General features: G+C 51.9%; 1 protein-coding gene across 11 annotated transcripts in view; it reads left to right on the top strand.

The window, feature by feature from the left end:
* The window catches only part of LOC122394971 (protein bric-a-brac 2-like), a 253,470-nt gene that overhangs the window by 110,902 nt on the left and 120,596 nt on the right, over nt 1–21,972 (top strand). The window contains exon 2 of one of the 11 annotated variants that reach the window (XM_043392199.1): nt 20,323–21,351. The exons of the other annotated variants lie outside the window; for them this stretch is intronic. Within the exon in view, the coding sequence (XP_043248134.1) occupies nt 20,323–20,388 (66 nt within the window). The 3' untranslated portion in view covers nt 20,389–21,351. Of the gene's footprint in view, nt 1–20,322; nt 21,352–21,972 lie in introns of those variants that run through there. 11 annotated transcript variants of the gene reach the window in all.

The following is a 21,972-nucleotide window of genomic DNA, read 5'->3' as shown; positions in this document are numbered from 1 at the left end:
AGGCATACTTCGTGTCTGTAACTCGATACGACGACAAAAATTAAAAACCGTAAATAACGATCGTGGACGCCTCCCCGGCCCCGCAACGCTCGAAAAGGCGTTTAAAACGAACGTAACCGTCGATCATTTTGCCAAACAACGTATTTTTTTTCTCTGTAATATCGGACGACCGCGGGTGGTCGAGAAACATAAAATTTAATCTTCCTTCTTTTATTTCGTCGTAAAATACATTTTACTTTTTACATAAACACGAAACTAATTGTTTACGTTGCACGTTAACGCGTACTTTTTTCCCCCGTCCGTCCGTCCGTATCTCTGTTGTTTTAATCAGTACCGGTTCAGCGACCACTCGATGCTACCAGCGTCGGGCAGCATCGGATAAATTCCTACAAATTATATTGGCCGAAATGACTTTTCTTCTGCCCGTTGCCTCGTCCACCGGAAGTTTGTCAACGCGACACGGGACACGTAAGCCGTACTCTAAACGCGTGGGGCCCAAAAACCGACGCGTGCTCCTGTTTCGTCTTCCTAGTCCTTGAATTTTGGGTTCGCGGGTGAAAACGTCCAATCCTCAACGTCAAGAGGACTTTAGAAATCTCCGGGAACTTTGGAATTCCAGTTTAAACCGGATTGAACCAGTTTCCAAGGTCACCAGGATTTTGGAAATTCTCTGGGCACTTTGGGGGTCCAGTTTAAACCGGTTTTCAAGGTCACCAGGATTTTAGAAATTCCCTGGGCACTCTGGAAATCCAGTTCGAGCCGATTTAAATCAGTTTCCGACTTCGGCGGGACTTTCGAAATTTTGGGGAACTTTGAGAATCTAGTTTGGGAGCAGAAATAGGGGGCGAATGTGGGAGCACGCGACCCGTAGGGTTTATTATACTCGACGTGGACAAACGAGGCGTAAAGTTGGACCGAAATTCTGCGAGCGGAATGTAGCGCGTCGTCCCGGTGGCAGAGATGCCAGACGGAGCCCAGGGTGCACCGGGGACACCTCATTCCATTTTCTCACACTATGCCAGATCACGTGTACGTGAGCTCGTAGAGTTTCGGAGAGTCGACAAAGACAAACTGACACATGCCCTCTGTCTCGATTCTCCGAAGTTGCCCGAAGTAATTTCAGACCGTCTCGTGAGAGTCGAGAGAGAAAGGCTCACATTTGTCTAGAGACCTCTGCTGACCACTGATGACCACTTCTGATACTTCTGGCAATGTATAACAATTACTACTGGTTACTGTCAGCCTCTTCCAGCCTGTGCTGGTTCTGCTGATACGTCTGACATCATGTATATGTAATAACGTTTGTGTAATATAAGAATTCTGTTTTCTCATCATTTTTTACCGTTCTTTTCCCCTCCAAATCATTCCCTCAGTTATAAAATGCGTGTTACCTCTTCGTATATCATGTCCCCCTGACAACAAAGTCTAAAATGGGCCTAAAACCATAAACGCCACACCTGCAAACGTCACATCCCGTACTGGCTACCATAGGGCTACGTTCTTGTCTCTCTCGCAAGCGCTCGATCGACCCTCTGTTTCTATATCTACACTCTTCGGCCGATTTCTAAATGGGCCATTTGACTAAGGCACGGTCTGGTAGATGAAGTCTAGCCAGTAGTAATCGCTATACGTTGTCAGATATATCAGAAGTGGTCAGCAGTGGTCAGTGGAGGCTAATAGGGGCTAGCAGATACCAGGAAAGGTCTGAGAGAACATTTTTCTTTCTTTATGGTACTTTGCTTATACGAGCCTACATGAGTCAGATAGCAAAAAATGCTTGGGCAGTCGAGATTCCAAATCATATGCCATTGACGTGAGCCTTACTCCCACTCCGAAATTACTTCGTACAGCTTCGGAGAATCGAGAAAGAGGGCATGTGTCAGTTTGTCTTCGTCGACCCTCCGAAACTCGTCCGTGCTCACGTACGCGTGATCTCTGGCATAGTGTGAGCAAGCGGAACGAGGTGTCCCCCGGTGCACCCGGGGCCTCCGTCTGGCATCTCTGGCTGGTGGGTGTCGTTCGTCTTCGTCAGTTTCCTCCGAGAGGTCCGGGGCGATAGAGTCGTCGAGAGATGCACGCGTGGCGCGCGTTACGACGTCACGCGATCTCGACTCGAATTCCAAGGCGGCCCCCGGAGGCCACGAGGACGTTCGACGAACCGAATATTTGGGATTCGCGGCTCGTGAGAATCGCCGCGCTTTCTCCGGGAGTCCTCGCCGTCGCGGTGGCCCATCTCCACGGCATCCTCGGCCGAGAACTTTCTCGATCGAGTGTACTCTGGCGTCGGGCTGCCGCCGCGGCTGTTATTATTTGTATATTATAATTTAGATACAATTATATCTGGCTCCTCGTCGCACTCGCCGCGGCACCGATATCGTCGTCCCTGTTCGGTTCCCCGTGGGTCGCTTGTCTCCGGTGTCTCTTGGCTGGTCTTCTGTCCGTCTTGCTCCGTGGTCGCGCGACGGAGAACGAACGCGAGATTCGATACGCGCCTATGCGTGCGCTGGAAAGGAAAGGAAGAGACGGAGAACGAGCACCGTGAATCCAGCGGGTGTCCGAGAGAGCGAGAGCAGAACGTCGGGTCCCCAGGGGCAGTGCGCGGGCGGCGGGCGGTGGCGGAGAAAAGAAAAGGGACAGAAAGGTATAATAAAGTCTCGCGGAGAGCGAGGGGAGTGGAATTGCGTTGCGTAGTGGTGGAGAGTCTCGGAGCGAAGGTGTTCGTAGATGCCGTGCGAGCAAAGGAAGGGAACGGGACCGAGCAGAGCGGCCAGGGTGCAGGGAACCAAAGGCTCGGGGGTGCGGGGCCTGGGGGGGTCGGAGGGGGGACGAACGAGGAGAAGGCGGAGGTGGCGCAGGTGAGGGTGGAGAAGGTTGCGGCTGCAGGCGGCGGTGCGAGGGAGACCGAGATAGCAATAAAATATATTACCGGAGAAAAATGATGGCACTGCGAGACAAAGAGGGCCGATGGCATTAGCCGCGGCAGCCTCGAGGAATTCCACCGGCGTTATTTCGTTGCGTTACCTGCAACCCGAGTTACCTACCTGCTTTCAGCTGGAAATCCACCTTCTGCACCTAGTCGGACCGCGCTGCTTCTCGACGTTTCGACTTTTCCTTTCCCTTCTCGCGTTTTTCGTTATTGCGCCCGGGTGCCCCTTTTCGTGCTCCGGTTCCCATGGGTCGCGTCGTCTCGGTGCCCTCCGAGCGAATCTCGGTCGCGGCTGGACGGCGAACTCGTATCGCCGCGAAAAGAAACATCGTTTCCTGGAAAAAAAAAAAGGAAACGAGACGCCGGTGCCCGAGGAAAAGAGGAGGAAGCGAGAGCGCGACGGACCGCGAGGGAGGGGGGACCATGGGGCGAGGAGGTCGGGTGGGGGCGTCGGTGGGACGGCGGGTCGACGAGGGAGAGGTGCGGGCGTTTTGTAATTTCTATAATTTAAACTTCGCGGCAGCTGGCGTGGCTCGTAATTACTCTAACCCGGAGGAACGCGTGAGCCTGCGTGTTTACTTTTAATTCCTTCTGCCAGTACTGCAGCCACAGTCGCTCCGCCGCCGTTACCTCAGCCATTCCTCGATTCGACGCAATATCAAACGAAACTCTGCTACGGCGGGCGTCGGTTAACAACGACCGGACGTCGAATAAATTTTTAAGAGAACGATTCCGTAAACTTTTCGAATCCGGCCCTCTCTCTTTCCGCGTTCGCTCCGTCGCGCGGCCAGGAATTCCAACAAGTTACGGTCTCTCCGGCCTCTCGGCGAGATTCCTCGACTCCGGGCGTCTCCGCGATTCGCGAGCAATTGTTTTCTTCCGGAAAAATTTGGACGTACCGCGAACGACGCTCTCCGTACACGCCGCGCTGACAGCGTATCTCCTCTTCTCGCTCCCTTCCATCGGACCTTCCTCGTCTTCCGCCCCCACCTAGAAAGTACCTCGACTTTTTCCTCTCCGTCTTTCGTCTCGCGTCCTCCTCCGTCCCGTTCTCGCCGCGTCTCGCCTTCCTTGCTTCGTCTTGTCTCGCTTCGCTTCGTTTCTCCGACTCGTTGAAAAATCGTCCGTCGTAAACGGGAACAGCGGTTTTATTGTTCCACTGCAGACAATGCCCGGGAATATTATAAAAACTTTCCGACGGAATATATTAATGTTAACTCATCGCTTTACCGTTAGGCAAACTTTTCGGTCGAGCAAGCTTCTGGCGTCTTTGTGTGCGTGTCTCCGTTCCCGTCTTCCTTCGTCTCCCGCGACCAGCGTCTTCCTCCTCTCTTCTCCTCCCTCCTCCCTCCCCCGCCCCCGCTCTCGTCCTTGCCCTCGCTCGTTTCAATTCGCGACTTTAAAACACCGCGACGCTACGCGCGTTCCTCGCGATATCGTGGTCGATCGCGGTACGATTCACCGACCGAACGATATACTTCCTCGTCGAAAGATTTCTCGTCCCCGAGACGGACTGGCATCGATCTAGCTGGGGAGCGGAGGCCAGAGGGGGGAATCCCTGGGTCCGAAATGTCCGTGGAGCGTACGGGCACGGAGCAGGAAGACGCCCTCGTAATTATTCCAGCGAGACGGAGCCGGCCGAGTGATCCACCGGCTCGAATTCAGGTCGTTTTGGGGCATTTTGCGCTCGAGAAGCGGAACGGCTCGACGGTGGTCGAGCCACGATAAACTTTAATGTATTCGGAATTATTAAAATATATTCCCGGCTGCGTGGCGTAGATATTTTAACGAGCCTGGTTGTGCCGGGCGTCTCTCGCGTCGCGATACCAACCGAACAAATTATACTTATAACGACTTATTTAAATTTATATCGCGCGTAAATCTATCCTCGTGCACGCCTGTACCGGTATCTGTACGAACGAACGCAAACGAGCCGCGTTGCGGTCGCGTCGAGGCCTGCACGTACCAGATTCTCGAGGCTTTCATGGCCCTAGTTCTTACAGCTATTACCGTCCCCGGCTTCCGGGTGCAACTTTTCCCCTTTCGAACAAACTACCCCCGCGTTTCGCCTATCCACCTTTCACAGAACCACCAAATTGTCGCGGCTCGAATCCTCTTAACCGTCTTCGAAACGTCCATGCCCCCACCAAATTACTCGTGCTCGGGACATACAATTATCGCCATAAACTTTCATCGACGTTTCGACCGCCTGGGTGGCCGTTTCCACGAGTTTAAAACAGAATTTGCTGCCTCGCGTTTCCGCCATAATGCCCTCAACTTTCTCGAGCGCGTCGTCCATTTTGGTTAACGTTTTAATAGTCGATCCTACCATCGACGCTCGACGATGGAAATTTGATTGTGAAAAGACGCAGCCTAATCTAGCGCGACCGTGTTTTTTCGTTTTCCCAATACGCATACATCCTCGCACGAATGCTCGTTTTATACTCTCCGGGATAATAGATGCGGACGAGGACCCTCCAGGGAGACGCGTGGAGTCTCTCCGTTGTACGTTTCGTGGAAGTTGTTTCGATGTCCTCTCGCGTCGGTATTCCACTAATTTGATCGGTCCGTGTAACAAAAGGGAGCCAATCTTCGCCGGTATTTTTCAAGCCCCATCTTTTTACGTCACGAATAAAATAGTTTCACGTCAACGTTAACGCGCCTCGACTGTTCTGTAGCATTCTAACAAGCGTGCCGTCTCTGCTTCAACGGAGAAGGATTATCGACTGCGACGCCTCCATATTTTAGACGCGGCTGTCCCCCACGATTCCACGCCGTAGGTACAAATATGGATCTCGTTGTAGTTTCGGTACTTAATCTTCGATCGTCGACTCGTTGACCGGGACATATATTTCCTTTTCGCTCTGATTTCCTCGATTCTGTTCACGGATACGTTGTTTCCAAGCGAGTTTTGTGCGCAGGCGGAGCCCTAGATATCCTAGCAATCTCCTCGCGATATTCGATCGTTCCGAAACCGTTATCCTTGTCATCTGTGATACTCGAAGTAGTTCAAGACTCTTGTACTTGCATCTTTCGACCTTGAGATCTTTAACTAATATTAATATTAATACCGAATAGCCACTACTCGAGTCGGCGAAAGATTTTGTAGGTATCGAGACTGGGGCGACGAAAACTGTCCGGCTGGATGAAAACTGCTCGCAGGTTTCTCCTTGTTGTAGGTAGTTTACGGTCGAGCGATGATTTAGGTAGGTAATTATATTCGGTACCGCGAAGTGGGATTGCTCGCGCGGCAAACAATTAATTGCGAACGAATAGGAAGGGGCTCGGCCCCGCGGAATATTACCGCGCTTATTTTTCATCCGGCCTCTCCGGCCGCGCATTTCGCGCCTGTTTTTAATATTACACCGCGGTCGAGAATGTTTTAGCCACCCCGGGCCGCTCTTTCGGGAAGCGGTATCGCGCCCGTAACGAATTTACGATATTAATTTGGCGTACCGCCTTGGCGATTTATTATCTACGCCCGCGTCCGAGAGAATGAATAAAAAAAAAAAAAAAAAAAAAAAAAAAACTGAAAAAAGCGCACAACGCCGAGAGGACGGCACCGATTTCGATGGGAGAGGAAACCCGAGGAGGAGGGCGGGAGGGCGCGCGAAGAGGGTTAGCCCTCGAGGGATGCGCGACAATTCGCGTTGGCGCTCGCGCACGACACCACCCGAAACATACGCGTAGACTCGCGGTGTATCCGTACGCGAGCACGGCGATAAAACGATAATTCTATAATTTATTCCCGTAGTATGCGTGTACGTGGGAACGGGGATCGCGGGTTTGTTCGCGTATATGGGCCGCACAGTTGGCGTTAATATATCATCGGACGCATCTGCCCCCAACGACGCGTTTCAATATGTTCTACGAGTGTATAACCGTTTCTATAGAAATATTCTCGCGTACCGCGCGACCCCCCACCGACGCCCGATCCGCGCGTCTGGATATAAATATGCCCGCCCCCGCCTCTCGAGGGAACCGGAAGACGTCGTTGGAACCGTACGCCATCGACGATCGACTTTGACTTTTCGCCGAATCCTTTCCTCCCACCCGGCTCCCTTCGAACCGTGTCTGGTAGTAGCAATTTTGTATCGACCATTAGCACCGTGGTCGGGGTTGCGTGGCTTGATGGAAATTTATGACAGCCACTTGATTGGGTTCAACGTTCCCCGTATTTCATCCTCGCGAGCCGCTTCCCTCTGCTTCTTTTGCTCCGCGTTCGAGGCTTTAAGGATCTTAACGACCTCGACGACGATTAAAACATGAGCGAGCGGGAGACGCGTACCGGGGTATTTTTCGCCGCTTTCGTCGTCCTACGCGCGATCGAGAACTCGACGGAGAGATTTCGCGGAGGATGTTCACCCTTTGTCGAGGCTAACGCCGCCTAAACGGACGCACGGTTGTCTATCGTGACACGCTTCGCGTCTTCCTTGACGGCTCGGACGGAAGCGCTGAAACGTTACGCAGAAAAAACACATTATGAATTGAATAGTTCCTTCCCCGGTGCACCGGATGAACGGGCATAACGCGCGTTCTTTCTTTCGTTTTGAGAACCAGATTACGATCCACCGAGGGGAAAGTGATTTACCAACTACAGATCCTCCACGATAAAACCAGGCTCTAGCCGATACTTGGGATGCACGATTCGTGTTTCGGAATTAAACCAAACGAGATAACGTGTTTTGTCGCCTCGCGAACGATCGATGTTTGCCCTTTTAAAGAATCGAATGTTTGTCGGTGTAATTGTTTCGATTGTTCGATGGTGTCTCGATTAGTCGTAATAATATGTAAACCTATCGGAACTATCGCCCGATAACGAAGTTACCGTGATTCGATTTGTTTGTTATTTATTATTTTTGTATTTCCAGATATATCCCGATAGAAACAATCGAAAAAAATTATAACCGGGCAATTTTCTATATTGTTTTAAAAGGGAAAAAAACATATTTCCATTTGCGAACTTTACACTCAGCCAATCTAAATTTGCATGTATATTGATATTTCATTGAAAAATGAATCGTTATTAAGCGTTCGAAATTTTCGAGCGGCCGGACAGGCAGAGGGTTAAGCAAGCTTAATTCGTATACTGGAATAAACGGTATCGTCCCCGCGTTCTTTTGTCCCTTCATCGAGTAATTTCCACGCGATCGATCGTCACTGTAATCGAGTGGCCATTTCTCGAAAGAATTTTAAGGATTCTTTAACCGCGAGGTTGCTCTGTGATAAAATTTGTTCGTTCGAGGTCTTCGTTTGTCAAAGTAATCGAGTCGATTTCCCGCAAAATAGACTTACTTTCGACTCGACGTTCGTAGAAGACACCGTGGTTCCGAGATATACTATGTATGAAAGGGGATGACGGAGAATGGAGAAAAACATTACCCTCGAGAGCGACTTTGTCCGCGCGTGGGAGGGTGGCGTTGATCCTTTGGCAGCGTTTCGAAACCACGTAGGTTCGAATTGTGTGTCGCGGGCGTCGGTTCGACTACCTTTGTCTCGATTATTTCGAAAATATTGTGGCCAGGACAATTCGAACGCCGAGGAGGCGACGGCGGCGGAGGTTCGTAGCCGGGTGTAAACACGGAAATAATGGTATAACGAGAACGATGGCCGGAGGGGTGGGACGAAGGGGGCGCAGAAACGCGAGAAAGGAATAATAGAAGCGTCGAAATTGCCCTCGAAGACTCGGGCGTTCGCGTTTGTGGTCGTGAGCGCGGTGATTTACACGGCCCCCTCCGAACTGCCGCGCACGCGTCCACGCATCGCGGAACTTTTTTACAATTATTATTTTTCCGCGTTTATTTCGCGCTCGCGTATTACCGGTCGTAAATTTCCAGTCCGAGGCACCGGTGGAAATTGCCCGGTTTCCAGCCAGGGGAGGCTCGTAACGTCGCGGATCCCGCGGGCTCCCGGCGAACCGGAGGAACCGGAGAAACGTCTTGGCCCGATCCGGCCGCCCCCTCCGACCGCTAATGGAAACGTCGTTACGGTATTGGGTCGGATTAGCCGATCGAACGATTAATTCTCCGACGATTTCATTTAATTAAACTCTCTTTACCTGGCGACGGAATTAAACGACGTTAAATTATCGCGCGGCGCGTCCTTAGAATCGCCTCGAGATTACATCGTCTCGCGGATTAACGAGGTTCCTCCGAGACGGTGGGAAAAAAGGAGGACGGCCTCCTCGGGGCTTCCCGGCCGCCTCCGTCGATGAACACCCTCCCCGTGTGTATTTAGGAGAGGAGCGTTCCTCGATATTCGATCGGCAAGGGGTTGCCCAGTGTTCGGAGAGCCTACGACCCCCCCCCACCTGGAACGATCCTCTGGAATCGAAATGAAAACGCGGCCGAGCAAGCATCCATAAAAACCCTTTCGCCCCCAGCAATTAGCAATAAAGTTTTCATCGTTTAATAAAGGTCGGTACAAATAAATGGGACGATAAAAAATCGACGTACAATAGGCGGGAGCCGCGGCACCGGCTCACCCCCGGAGCGCGACAAACGTACAATTCTCGGATGTACGTGCAGAGACTGTATCCCCCGTGAATACGCAACCGTACCGCCAGATTTTCCGTGTCCGTTTTATCGTGCCCGGCTTTACGAGATCGACGTTTTATTTCGTTTATCGTATATAAAACAAATATCCACCCACCGAGCCGCGTCGCTCGTTTACCGCGAGATCGATGCGTCGCAATCTTGCGCAAAAAAAATCGAAAATTCCGCGAACCCGCGTCGTTTCGGTAGCCAGTTAATCGGCTACCAGAGTTAACAAGGTATCGCGACAAAGTCCAAGTCAAAGTTCGTGTCCGCGAGCACGGATCTTGTAGCGGTTTAAAAAGATTTGCGGCGATGTTGCGGGAGAGGACAGCGTTACCGATTCGCCGCTGGTCCCCGATAATCCGTAGCTGGCCGGAGAAGGACGTCGATCGGTAGAATTATACGGGGGCAATGAAATTGTAGGAAGAGAGGCTGTCGAACGGTTTAACGAGACAGGGAGAAAGAGAGGGAAAAGTGGAGGAGGTAAAAGGGGGGTAAAAAAAAGGAGCGGGCTGGATAGACGAGCGAGTGGAAGAGTAGATATTGCACCCGAGGCATCGGGAATGCGCGTGCGTCCGTGCGTGCATCCGCGACCACGCTCGAGAAACAGAGGGACGAAGCGAGGAAGCGTGAATGGAAGAGCCGCGGGGCACCCCGGGAGTGAAAGCCGGAAAAATATGTCATCGTTTCATCGACAGTCATCACAAAGAACCGAACGAACCAACGAACGAACCAACCAACCAACCAACGAACGAACGTACCAACGAACGTACCAACGGACGGACGGACGGACGGACGGACGGATCGACGAACGGACGAGCCGTAGGAACGATCCGCGGCGACGAAGCGCGTATCGCGTGCGTGCTCTGTGCTGTGTGTGCTCTGTACGCTCTGTGTACGCCTACCCTTCCTTCGATTCCTTGCACCGCGTACCGCTACCCTCTCCTACCCTCTTTTTTCCCTTCTCCTGGTTCTCCACCTCCGTCTCCGGTCTCCGCCACCACCCTCCGCCTATGCGTCTCCGTCGATGCAGTCATTGTGCGCTGCTCATCCCGGTGTATTGTCATTCGAAACAATGATTTCATAAAAATACACGCGAGCACGCCTGGCTGGGCTGACTGCTGTGCGTGCCTGCGTGCGTGCGTGCGTGCGTGCGTGCGTGCGTGCGCGATCCAGCTTTGCCGCCGGCGGAGAAGAAACCCACGGGACCAACCAGTTACCCAACAGGGGAACCTAAGAATACCGTTCGAGGAGCAGTCGATTTACGAGGAAAATATTCCCTCCGCTCTCGGAGAAAATCAACGACTCCCTCAAATTGCCCACTCTCGGACTCCTCTGCCAACATATCGCATAATTATTGTTGTCGTTTTGTTCGTTGAGCCCCGGCAGCGAAAGGGTGGGGGAGCACAGGGTAATAATAAATGAACGCGTTGCGCCGCGGAAAAGAAGAATCATTGAAAAACGAGGCGAAACGAGGAGGCGGGCCGGGCGGTCGTTTCCGCGGCGATTATTCGATCGTTTCGACCGAAAATCGCCAATGTCGTTTTCATCGTATCGTCGTTTTTTTTCGCCTTGCGCGGGGCTCTCTGGCCTTTTTTGCCGAGGGGGGAGAACGCATCGGCCGCGAAAAAGTAGAAAAGCCCGGCGCGTCGGCAGCCACCGATGGCTCGATATCGCGAATATCGGGATATCGAGTATCCGACACGGAGAGATTCTTCGGTTTAACGCGGTGCCGCGAAAAGTTGGGCTCGACACAGGGGCGGAAGGTTAAGGGGGTGAGTAAAAGGGACGAGGCTAGGGGCGTTTTTCGGGCTTCGTGACGCCGTATGCAACAGGTTATAGTTTTTGGCACACACCGGCGCTTCGCCCTTTCCCGTTCTCGCTCCACCGTCCTCACCCTTTCGCCTCGCTCTCTTTTTCCGCGTTATTCCGTTCACGGAATTTCCCTTAGTCGACTCGCGCTTACCGCCCGGATTCGTTGCGAGCCGTTTCTCGCGGCGGTAACCGCGAAAATAAGGTAAATAGCATCGCTCGCTCGTCGGGATAAAATTGTCCGGCCTCGAGCTCTCGGGGCAAATGCTCCGGCAACGTCTCGAAAACGAAACGCCCCCGCGTATCCTTGAAACCGGTGGTTTCTTTCGGGGGGTTGGACGCTCGGAAATTCGATAGCCATGAATTTTTTCGTCGCGGTATGGAGGCGAATCTCTCGCGGGACCGTCGTGAAATGGTTCCTCGTAGGGAGCGAGGCTTTTCGCGGGGCCTTGGCACCGTGTCCGCCGCCCGCGCAACGTTGAAAGGGCGACGGGGTCCGGAGGGGGTTGGGTAGCTCGCCGGGAGGATCGACGAACCTCGGATAGAACTGGAATTTTCGTTTGTCCCCTTTTCCGCCCTTGCTTTCGTTTCTTTCTTTTTTTTCGTCGAGCGAGCCCTCGCGGCACTGCGCCGCGTCGAAAAAAAAGCCCGATTTTTTCCTCGCTACACTTCTGTGTTATTTGCTTTATGGAACGCCTGTTACAGATAAATATAATAGGCATTCATCGTCACGTATTGTCCCCGACGAAGCGCCGTGCGCGCCGGGGCTTTTACATTTTTTCCACCCCCCTGCTACCCTCTCCCGTTCCTACCCATTTTTTTTGTCTCACCGCCGCCGTCACCACCACCACTACCACCACCACCACCACCGCCGCTGCTGGAAGCGTCGCATCAGCGCCGCGCTAGGCATCGTACCGCCATCGCCACCACCGCCGCCGCCGCCACCATTGCGGGACCCACACACGCGGTGCACGCGAGCTCTCATTTTTATTATTCGCGTTTTTTGGAATTTTTCCAGTGGCGCCCAGCATTGTTTCACGGTTTGTCATTGTTATACGCCTACATCCTGCCAAGCGAGAGAGAGGCGAGGGCTCTGGAACCGGGATCCACCGAGCCCTACAACGCCGCCGAGCCCCCCTTCCCTCCCCCGTCCCTCCCTCCTCCGCCACCTCCGCCTATCTCTCGCACCGATACCCGTTCCACCCCCTCCTAGTTCTTCCTCCCAGTTATCCTACCCCTGAGCTAACCCATACGGCACCCCAGCCTACCCGCGAACCGACCAACCCTCGGCCCGGATGCGATCCTCTATCTGTGTGCGCGATGTTCCTTCTGCTCTCGCGGAACGCGATCGCGATCACGATCACGATCACGATGATGACGACCGTTGCGTACGCGACTCCCGCCGCCGCTGGTGGATGAGGACGCGGATGACGATGACGGCTGCGCCGGGAAAAAACCGAGGGTGCCAGCCCCTGCCGAGATAACGGGAGCCTCTGATGACTGTCGAATGACTTCGGGCGTTATTGATTCCGGCATCGTTTCGCGGAGAACGATCCTTCCTGACGACTGCCGGTCTCTGGTCTCGGTATCTCTATCACCGGAGCCCGCCAGTACCGAGCCTCTGTCGTCTACGCGTCCGCAAACTTTTCCTTTTGTCGCGACGAGTCCTCGATCGTTCGCCGATTCTTCCTTTGTCCCATACTGTTCCATCGGCCGAATATTAAATAGAAAACGCTCGATATGCCTTTATCTATTATTACCGAACGCAGCGAGTCCAGGCCAGCATCGCGTCGTTGATCCCAAGAAAGAAGGAACGTGGCTCGGGTACACGGGGAACGGACGAAATTATGCGGAATTTCGATGCACTTTGAATCATTTCGATTTCGAAACTTTATCGTAATACGTCGCGAACGAGCGAAATAGAATTGCCCGTGTAGAATACTTTGGGAATGTGATTTCGAGAGGAACAGTTTATTTGGAATTACATTCACCGACGCAAAAGTCAATATATTTTCAATTTACCAACAAATAATGGACAATAATCGGTCGAATCCGACGGCAAGGGGAAAAGGTATCGATCCCAAAAATCGAACGGACGCGCGAAAAAATGTGGATAAACGGAAAGTGGAAAAGTATGTCGGGATACGATTATTCGCCTACGATTTACGATCTTGCCAGCCTGAAACAGAACTCGACGAATCCATCGTTCCCTTTCGTGTTTTATTATTTTATAAAAATAATAAAAAACCATACCCATAATTGCGCAGAACGGAAAGATACACGCGATCGTATAAAATCTGTAGTGGTCGAGTCACGAATACTTAAGGTTTAGATGAATCCGATAGTCGAATTATGCGAACGCGTGCTCAACGGTGGGAGACTAATTATTACTGACAACTATTCTGCCAGCACAATATATCTGAAAACGTTGCTTTATATTATTCTCGGTAAAGTATTCCAGAAGTTTATTTATGTTAATGACCGTTCCGTGGTTACTATTAAGTTATAAATTAAAAAGATCGAGAAAAAGATTTGTGCATCGTCGGTGCAGCCTGCTCGAAACAAAAACCCATTCATCACGAACACGGTAGCACATAGTATGCATCGTATTGAGTAAAAACACGTTGGTAAACACAGGTCGAAAGCTCAATCGTTCCTGAGATATAAACATTTTTGTACGTTAGCGTCATGAATAACTTACTGTCTGCTACGTGTCGCGTGCGATGTTTATCTTACTCTTTATAAATCACGTTGCGAATGTCATTCAATTTCCATACACGGTTCCCTCGATCTCCCGATGTTAATCCTTTGCCCTTTTGTCTCGCGACAATAGTTGGAAAGCGTAGCGTACCCTTCGTCTATAAATGATTCAGAGAAATTGCACGCTGGTCGAGTGATTCGACAGAGACACGGATGCAACGCGTGGAAATGGAAGAAGAACACTTTCTGTAAAAGGACGAGCTTTTAACTTGCGGTTTACCATCCAAAGAAAACGTAAAAAAAATTCTGTTTTTACACAACGTCCGAGGCAACTTATTAGCTTGTATAGAAAGAGCGGCCAGGCATCGTACGATCTCACGATGATAGTTACGGCAGTAAGCAAACATGGGTGTGTCGATGCGGTAACGAACGAGTCGAATGGCTGCTGTCCATCGTGGAGTTTTGCTCTCGAGAGTCGCTGTCGGCTCTTTAATGAACGCGGTATCGAGAGCGAGGGTCCTTTCGCGCGGACACGCAGGAGTGGAGGCTCTTGTTCTGGATGCCGACTCTCGAGAGTCAGAACACCGGGCGTAAGGTCGTGGACGGTGGACTTGTTAACCTTTTTCCACGCGTTGACAGCTCGGGGGCTATTTAATCCGTCGAGCGATCGAGAAAACCTTAGCTGTTGACGCGTAACCCTGCACGTTTACGTTTATCACTGAAAATCCTGGAACTGGTGGCGACGAGGAAGACGAAGGGCGCGTTTTGTAAAACGATAAAAGATCCCAGGGTGGAGCGGGTCCGCCGATAATCGGAGAAACGAGGACGAAATCGAAAACAAATGCTCGACGGTGCGTCGACGAGATCGGCCGTTAAAATCCTCCGGTGAGGAACGGCCAATTAAAGTGACGATTCCGCGGCGCGCTGGGCGATATCTAGAGCCGATGGCCGATCGCGAATCCGGTACGATCGGTCGCGTATGATAAATACGATTCGTGCATCGAGGCGATCGTAGAGGGTCGAAACGATAGCGGGAACCTCGCCCCAATCGGCGCACAAAATACGCGCGGCCCGCGATAAACGCACGCACACTCTCCGCTCCTCTCTCTCTCTCCCTCACTTTGGTCCTCGTGGTGCTTCGCGCCATTAAGTATACCCGTTGCGTTTATCATTTCGGCTTTACGTTTACGGTTACGGTTACGATTCTCGCGACCAACCTGCGTGCCCCGTTCCCCCCCTGTCCACCCTTAAAACCCTTCTATCCATTCTACCGAGAATTATCGCCGCGCGGCGATTCGCGGCCGCGCGGAATTCAAATTGCGCCGCTCTTTTTGTTCGGGCGCTGGGCAACCGCGCGACCTCGATTATTGCGCCCGCACGCTACGACAATGCCGGATTTTTCAGCCTTCCCGAGTTTCCCCGCGAACGCGCAGCGAAACGCTAACGAGACAACGAAAGAAACGGAATAACAGAAGGGGTTAACCGTTTAATCAGAAACCGTGGCGATCGATCGTCGGATCGCGACTGGTTTTTTCCTTCGGCGATAGAGCTGCCCGGTTTCCGGGCGGCGTACCCTCGCCTTTGTTTTCGTTCCGGTCGGATCGATTCCATAATTTTGTTCGACGAATGGAAACACGGTCGACCGTCTCCTGGCAGGGAAGGTCCAAGAGCCGGATAATCGGTGGCGATCGGCTCGATCGAATCCCCGATAAAGGGAGGACGTGCGCGCGGCCATCACGATCCTCCCCCTCCCCCCTGGACCGCGCGGACAAGTGCCACGTTCCCCTTAACCAGGTTTTACTTCCTTCCGGATTGCGGTGCGCGAGCCAACAGCGCGGTTTTCGCTTCAATTTCGTGCTGTTCCTCTATGATTCCTCGAGTGGAAGTAACGCCGTAGGGAGCGTTCGAGAGGTTTGAACAGCCAAGTCGGAGGAGGGAGAGAGAATTGACCTCGCATTATCGGCCGGCCGATATTTGCACTCCACTTGTACTAGCGCACGCGGCAACGCATCGCCGCGCGTCCACGCTTTGCTCGCTTTTTTACCGCGAGCGGACTACGCGCCTTCTCCTCCTGCACCCTCGAACCGGACCTTCCATCTTGCCACCGAAAACTCCGTTCGTTTCTCCATGCGGGACACTATCGAGCCCGAAATATGCTCCATTTTAATGGGAACTCCTACCCCTCGCTGCCCTGAACGTTTCTAATATCTCCCCCCTTTTGTCTTGTACCCTACTGGTTCACGTACCTTTCTTTATCACACTATAATCGGAAGCTCGCATATTTGACACTAGATTTACGGAAGTCGTCAATTTGACTTATGTCAGATGTTGGTTTTTCTGTTCTAAAAGAGAAAGTTTCCCTTATGCGAGAAAAACCATCGACGCGTCCTTTGCGAGTCAAGAGGGTGCAGCTGTGTCCCTTCCTTGGCTTGTTTAGACAAAGTATAGGACCGATTGGGTCTGAGGGTACGGGACGAATTTTCTGACCTTCTCATTCTGTATGTTTCTTTCGAACTGTGTAGACGTACCTTCCAAGTGTTTCTAAAGCTTAGCTAAAAGTTACATCGTCCTAATTGTTTTTTTTATTCCACCACCTATTTCCAATAATTGCAAAACGCGTATATATTATTATTCAACAACTTATGTTAAGTTTGTTTGATGCAATGGCATGAGTACATATTCTAATTAAAAGAAAAATCGTATTTTAAGGTAATCGTCAACATGAAAGGTATCAATAAATATACGTTAATATTGCGGTGTGGAAAGTGTCGCTGTCCAACACTCGCACGTGTTACCACTGCTTGGAATTGGAATGTTTTACCACGTAGAATGACATTAATTCGTGTAGAAATTGTTACTGGCACCAAGTGGAAGACGTAGCGAAGCAAGAATCGTAGGTGGCACGATTTTGGCAAGAGTATCGAGCGTTCGTTTAGGTCGCGGGCGAACGTAGTGGCCGTAGGCAAAGATGCAATCGCTATAGCGTCGCAGCTGCATCCGCAGCCGCGATCGCGGCCGTTCGCGTTGCCATTGCCAGGGTCACTGGCATCGCCAGTCCAGCGGCTGGTTTCCTATTGCTACCCGTTGCTGGCTGTCCTTCGCTATCTTCGCGCAACCTGCTTTCCTACCGTCCGGCTAAGCGCGAAACCTTTCCACTGGCGTTCACTTCAAACCCTCGGGCAACGCGGCCGATTTTCAACTTACCACTCCACGCGTGCCCGCGAGCGTATTTTAAATCGAAGGAATTCACGGCTATCACGACGTAGAAAACGTTGCGAACCGGCGGAGAGAAACGTGGACGCGTCAAACTATCGTATTTGCTTTTTATAAAAATAGACCGTCGAATGATTGACAATCCTCCCCTAAGGATAGAGTATTTTCAAATATTGCATTCTCCCGGCTAGTCGTGACCGTGCATCTGTAGCAGCGCGGGGTTTATTTTTGACCGAATGCACAACAGGTTTCCACACGAACTTTACGAGCATGTACGATAGTTGAAAATAAATAATCGATAGCCAGTTGTGCGCTTCGTTCGAAAGTTAGTCATTTTTCGTTTGCGAACACCGAACACAACCGGAATATCTCTGTGTAAGACGGTGTTGACGATAGGAACGAAAATACAACCGAGTTCCGAATCATTTATTTATTTCAACGGGCACCGGTTCAATTATAGTCGACTTTAAATACATTTAATACATACGAGGGCACGGTGATTCGAATCACCGAATAAGCAGTTTGGCGATTGTTAAATCGAAGAAAATTTCTCGATGAAACTTGGTGTAGGAGTAGATCGTTTGGGATACTTGGTTTTCGGGCAATCTTACCCCCCAGATCGTTTCGCGTTGAGGGTGGACCGAGTGAGAATCGCGAGTCGCAAATTGGCGAAGAATCGGAGGGCATCGCGAACGCGGAATGGAAGAAGCGCCGGCATTCCAAGGGATGGAGAAAAGGTGGCGATGGCTAGAAGGGGGGTGAGTGGTAGATAGAGCCAAGAGGAGGAGAATCGAAGAGAAAAGAGAAGGATACTCGAGGTTCGCGTCCGTGTTGGTTGGGTGCGTGCTCGTCTGCGCGGGGCCGATGCAGCTTACGGGTTATTCAAATGAACGGTAAAAATCATCCATAACCGAGGGGTAGAAGGCACCCCGGTATTGGTTATATTTAAATGGGTTTAATGCCCCGGCCGTACCCTCGACCAGCCGGCAACCGTCCTGCGTCTGTCCTCTGCTCTCCCTCGGTCGCGATCCGTTCTCATCCTCCGTCGCCACCTACGTTCCACCCCCCCCCCCCCTGCGCCGTTCCCCCTTGGCCCGAGCCGCACCCCACCCCACCCACACCGCGGCTCGAGGGTTAAAGTACGCCGTCGATAAAAAGCAAGTGTGCCGACGCGGGGCCGCGGGGGGTTGAGGGACGGAGCCCGAAGAGGGCGAGGAGGGCGAGGGCTAGGGCAAAGACGAGAGAGGACGCGGAGGTACGCGACCGCGCGGAACAGAGAGGACCGATCCCGGAAAGGGGTAAGAGGAACGGGGGGCCAGGGGCGCGGCGGGGGGAAGAGGAAGGGCTCGAGGGAAGTCGGTGTCAGTTTCATTCTTCCGCCTTTCTCTTCCTCTTCTCCGGCACCTTTTTTTTTTTCCTTCTACGCCGGCTGTACTCTCAACAATTAGGTATATCTCGGGCCACCCTCGACATTGTTTTCGCGGCATCTCGAGTGAGCTTTTCGCTCGAGATTCTTTCCGCGCGGCGACGAGCTCGCGTCTCTATCCGTCTCCTCTTTATTCCCCTTTCTGGCGCGAGCGCGACGCTCTTCGACGCCGCGACAGAGGATCGCGAACCGTGGGAACCGACCACACCCCCCCGCTCAACCCCTTCGATCCGACCCTTGGCTCTTTCCCCGCTCTTTCGAATCGAACCGCTCGAAATTGTTGGAAATTCGATTCGTCGTGAACGCGTTAGCCGCTAAATATCGTCTTGGAGGAACACCAGCCGCTGGATCGTTCCGTTCGAACGGAAAGGAAATATTTTGTTCGTCGGGTGTCCTGGCGGAGGGTTGCGCGCGGCAAATCGGTAGCGCGATCTACCGCTAATCCGGCCTCCGCAAAACGGTATCGGATTTTTGCGCCGTACCCGCGGCTCTGGTAAAAAAGGCGGAAAAATCGGCGCTCGGGAAAAAAAAATCGAGAGATACGCGACGAGGCGATCGTGGGTGGTTTGGCCGGGCGGGGGGGAAAGGGAGGGTCGCGGATGAACGAAAAGCCGCGATCGAACCCCGGGAACAAAAATTGCGTGTAGTTGCCGGGTGACAATAATTGAAACGGCGCGTAACACCGTCCGAATCCTCGAAACCCATTTTATATTTTAATCGCGGTTCGATAGGCTCGTCGCGATCCTCTCTTACACCCCCGCGGGCCCCGACGATGCCGCGACACGATGTTCCCCGAGCCGCGTTCGATCGTCCGTTTTCTCCGATATTAAGTAACCCGTCTCCCGGAGATTTCGCCGCCCCCGCAATTTTGTTTACCGCTGCCTCTCACGCCGGGGTCCCGGTGGTTCCCTTTCGTGCGTTTCCCCGGTCGCGACGCGCGGAGAAACGCTCGGTTCTCGTATTTATATCCGCGCGGATCTTGGAATTCCGCTCGAAGCGGTACACGTATTTCGACGTCGGTTATAAATAATCGTTGGCGCCAAAGACCGCTTAGTAATTCATGGTCCGATCGACGCCAGCTTATTCGCCCATTGAACGCTGCTAGTTACCAGCCGAAACTTTGCGCGCTCTTTCCGATCCAGCGGATCTGTGATCGAGAACGAAGCCGAACGGGCACTGGAATATCGAGCAAAATGCGATTTACAACATTACAGGACGACGAATCAGACTGTCATCGAGGCGATTCGCAACAACGCGTTTCGATTCATCGGTTTCTTAATCGTCGAGCGCGCGTGCGCAAAATAATTACGCGAGCCTAGTCTCGGGGAGAAAAAGTCCGCCGATGGGGCAAAAAAATAAAAAGTCTCCCGGCAGGATTACGGAATAGATATACGCGGTCCGAGGGCCGTTGAAAATGATTCCAGCGATGGTTGCGCGGCTAGTTGAGAAATCGATTTCCAGCGCGTAACACGTAATTGCGTTAATACATATTTACGCCCGTCCGCGTTTCGCCCGTAATTTATTATTTCTGCGCAATATTATACGCATATAATACCATGCTCGAGGTCGAGCGCGCGTTCTCGATCGCGTAGGCGAAACTGTCCGGCGCGGCGCGCCGCGAGCCTGTCGGCGAGTCTTCGGCCGCGTCGTCGGCTCGTTAACGCGAATCGATAGTCGTTTTAATCGATCCCTTCTGTTTTCTGTTACAGGTGAGTACGCGACGATGGAATTATCGACCGAACGAGCCAGGTGTCGGGAGGTTTGCGCGCCAGTAAATCATTTCGTCGACCCTTCCGACGCGCTGCGGCTCTCTGCCCCGCGGCGCCGCGAATTTCGAAACGAGACCCCGGCCCTCGTTTCCTGGCGTCGATCGCCTGCGCGCCACGCGTACAGCTCGCGGATTAGAATCAAAGATGTTAGACCGGGGGGGTTAAAGGACCCAGGGGGCCGAACACGCCCGCCAGGGAACGACGTTATTTTACGATTTTTAATATGCCGAGAATCGCGGCTCGGCCGTCTATCCGCTCGCTCGTCCATCCGTTTCGCTCGGCTATGAATAAACATTAAATTCCTCTTTACTCCTTTTAATAACTTTGTATACTTCATATTTTATTAATGCAAGACATTCCAATCGGGCTCGCTACGCCGGTGAGTTGCGCAACGTGATTTGCGTTTCAATAACGCGTGCGTACTCGCCGTGCTCCAGCCTTTTCTTCATCCTCCTCTCCGCCCCACCCCAACTATCATCCGCGGCTCTATCTTCGTTCCTCCTTCGATCTCGTTTCGATCGCTCCTAACCCGTCCCCCCGGGCTCCAAGGACCATCGAATCTCGGACAAGATAACGAATCGATCTACACCTCCGCCGGAAACAACCTCGCAGCACCACGCGATACGTAAGTATTAAAATTTCCAAGTTTCGTATTTCGAGAAGAGGCGATTACTGCATCGACCTAGGACAAGCGTGTTAAAACAAATTAATTCCGACGTCGTAAATCAATCGATACGATTAATGATTCGAAACAAGAAAATAGTATCGGGAAAATGTCTCCCGTCGTTTGCATATTTAAACGATTTAAAACGCGACTATAATCCTGGTTAAATCTATCCCATCGCGAATACTTCGGAATCGCTGATAGATCCAAAGAATCTATATTAGGCTCTACGAATCGCGTTAAGGTATCTAATTTGACGGGGAAACGAAATTACGCTCGCGTATTCTAGTTTTAAACGGAAAAATTACACGGAATTATTAAGGCGAAAGGATTTTTGATACCGTAGCAACGGAGCTTGATAAGACCGAGCGACCCGAACGGTAACATTTAACAACGTCTGTAATATGTAAAACGACGGAATATTTATCATCCGTGGGTTACGCCTAGATCGCAGATACTGTCGATAGATTCTAATGGTGTATCATCGAGCGTGCGAAAGCGTGTACGCGAGCGTGTTATATGACATTTGAAAACGTTCAGATCGGATCTCTTGTTTACGTGTCGCGAGCGCCATTGAGATCGGTTTGGATCGCGTTAGCTCGCACGGACGTCGTTAACTCTAAGAAATAGTTTAAGATCGTTTGCATAAAGTGCGCGTTTAACGCGGGTTAGATTGTCAACGGGGCGGAGATAAGGATTATGAAAAGCAATGGCCTTAAATGCCGGTCTCGAGTGCCGCTTTAATTTGTCGACATAAACGCTCCGACTACCGCGATCTAAACTCCATTAAACAGCCAGTCAATTTAATTTTAATATCGTTACGATCGACAGAGCCCCGAAAGCCTTTCCGAAATCTGTAAATATTACATCCGGTTGGCCGGCGATCGTCAAGCCCCAGCGAAAACGAAGTTACTAAATGCCGTTAG

This window comes from Colletes gigas, unplaced genomic scaffold, assembly GCF_013123115.1.
Source record: "Colletes gigas isolate AHSC1104 unplaced genomic scaffold, ASM1312311v1 Colletes_gigas_Sc00005, whole genome shotgun sequence".
NCBI classification, from domain to species: Eukaryota; Metazoa; Arthropoda; class Insecta; order Hymenoptera; family Colletidae; genus Colletes; species Colletes gigas.
The sequence above is the reverse complement of the archived record's forward strand: the minus strand, read 5'-3'. Positions and strand labels throughout refer to the sequence as shown.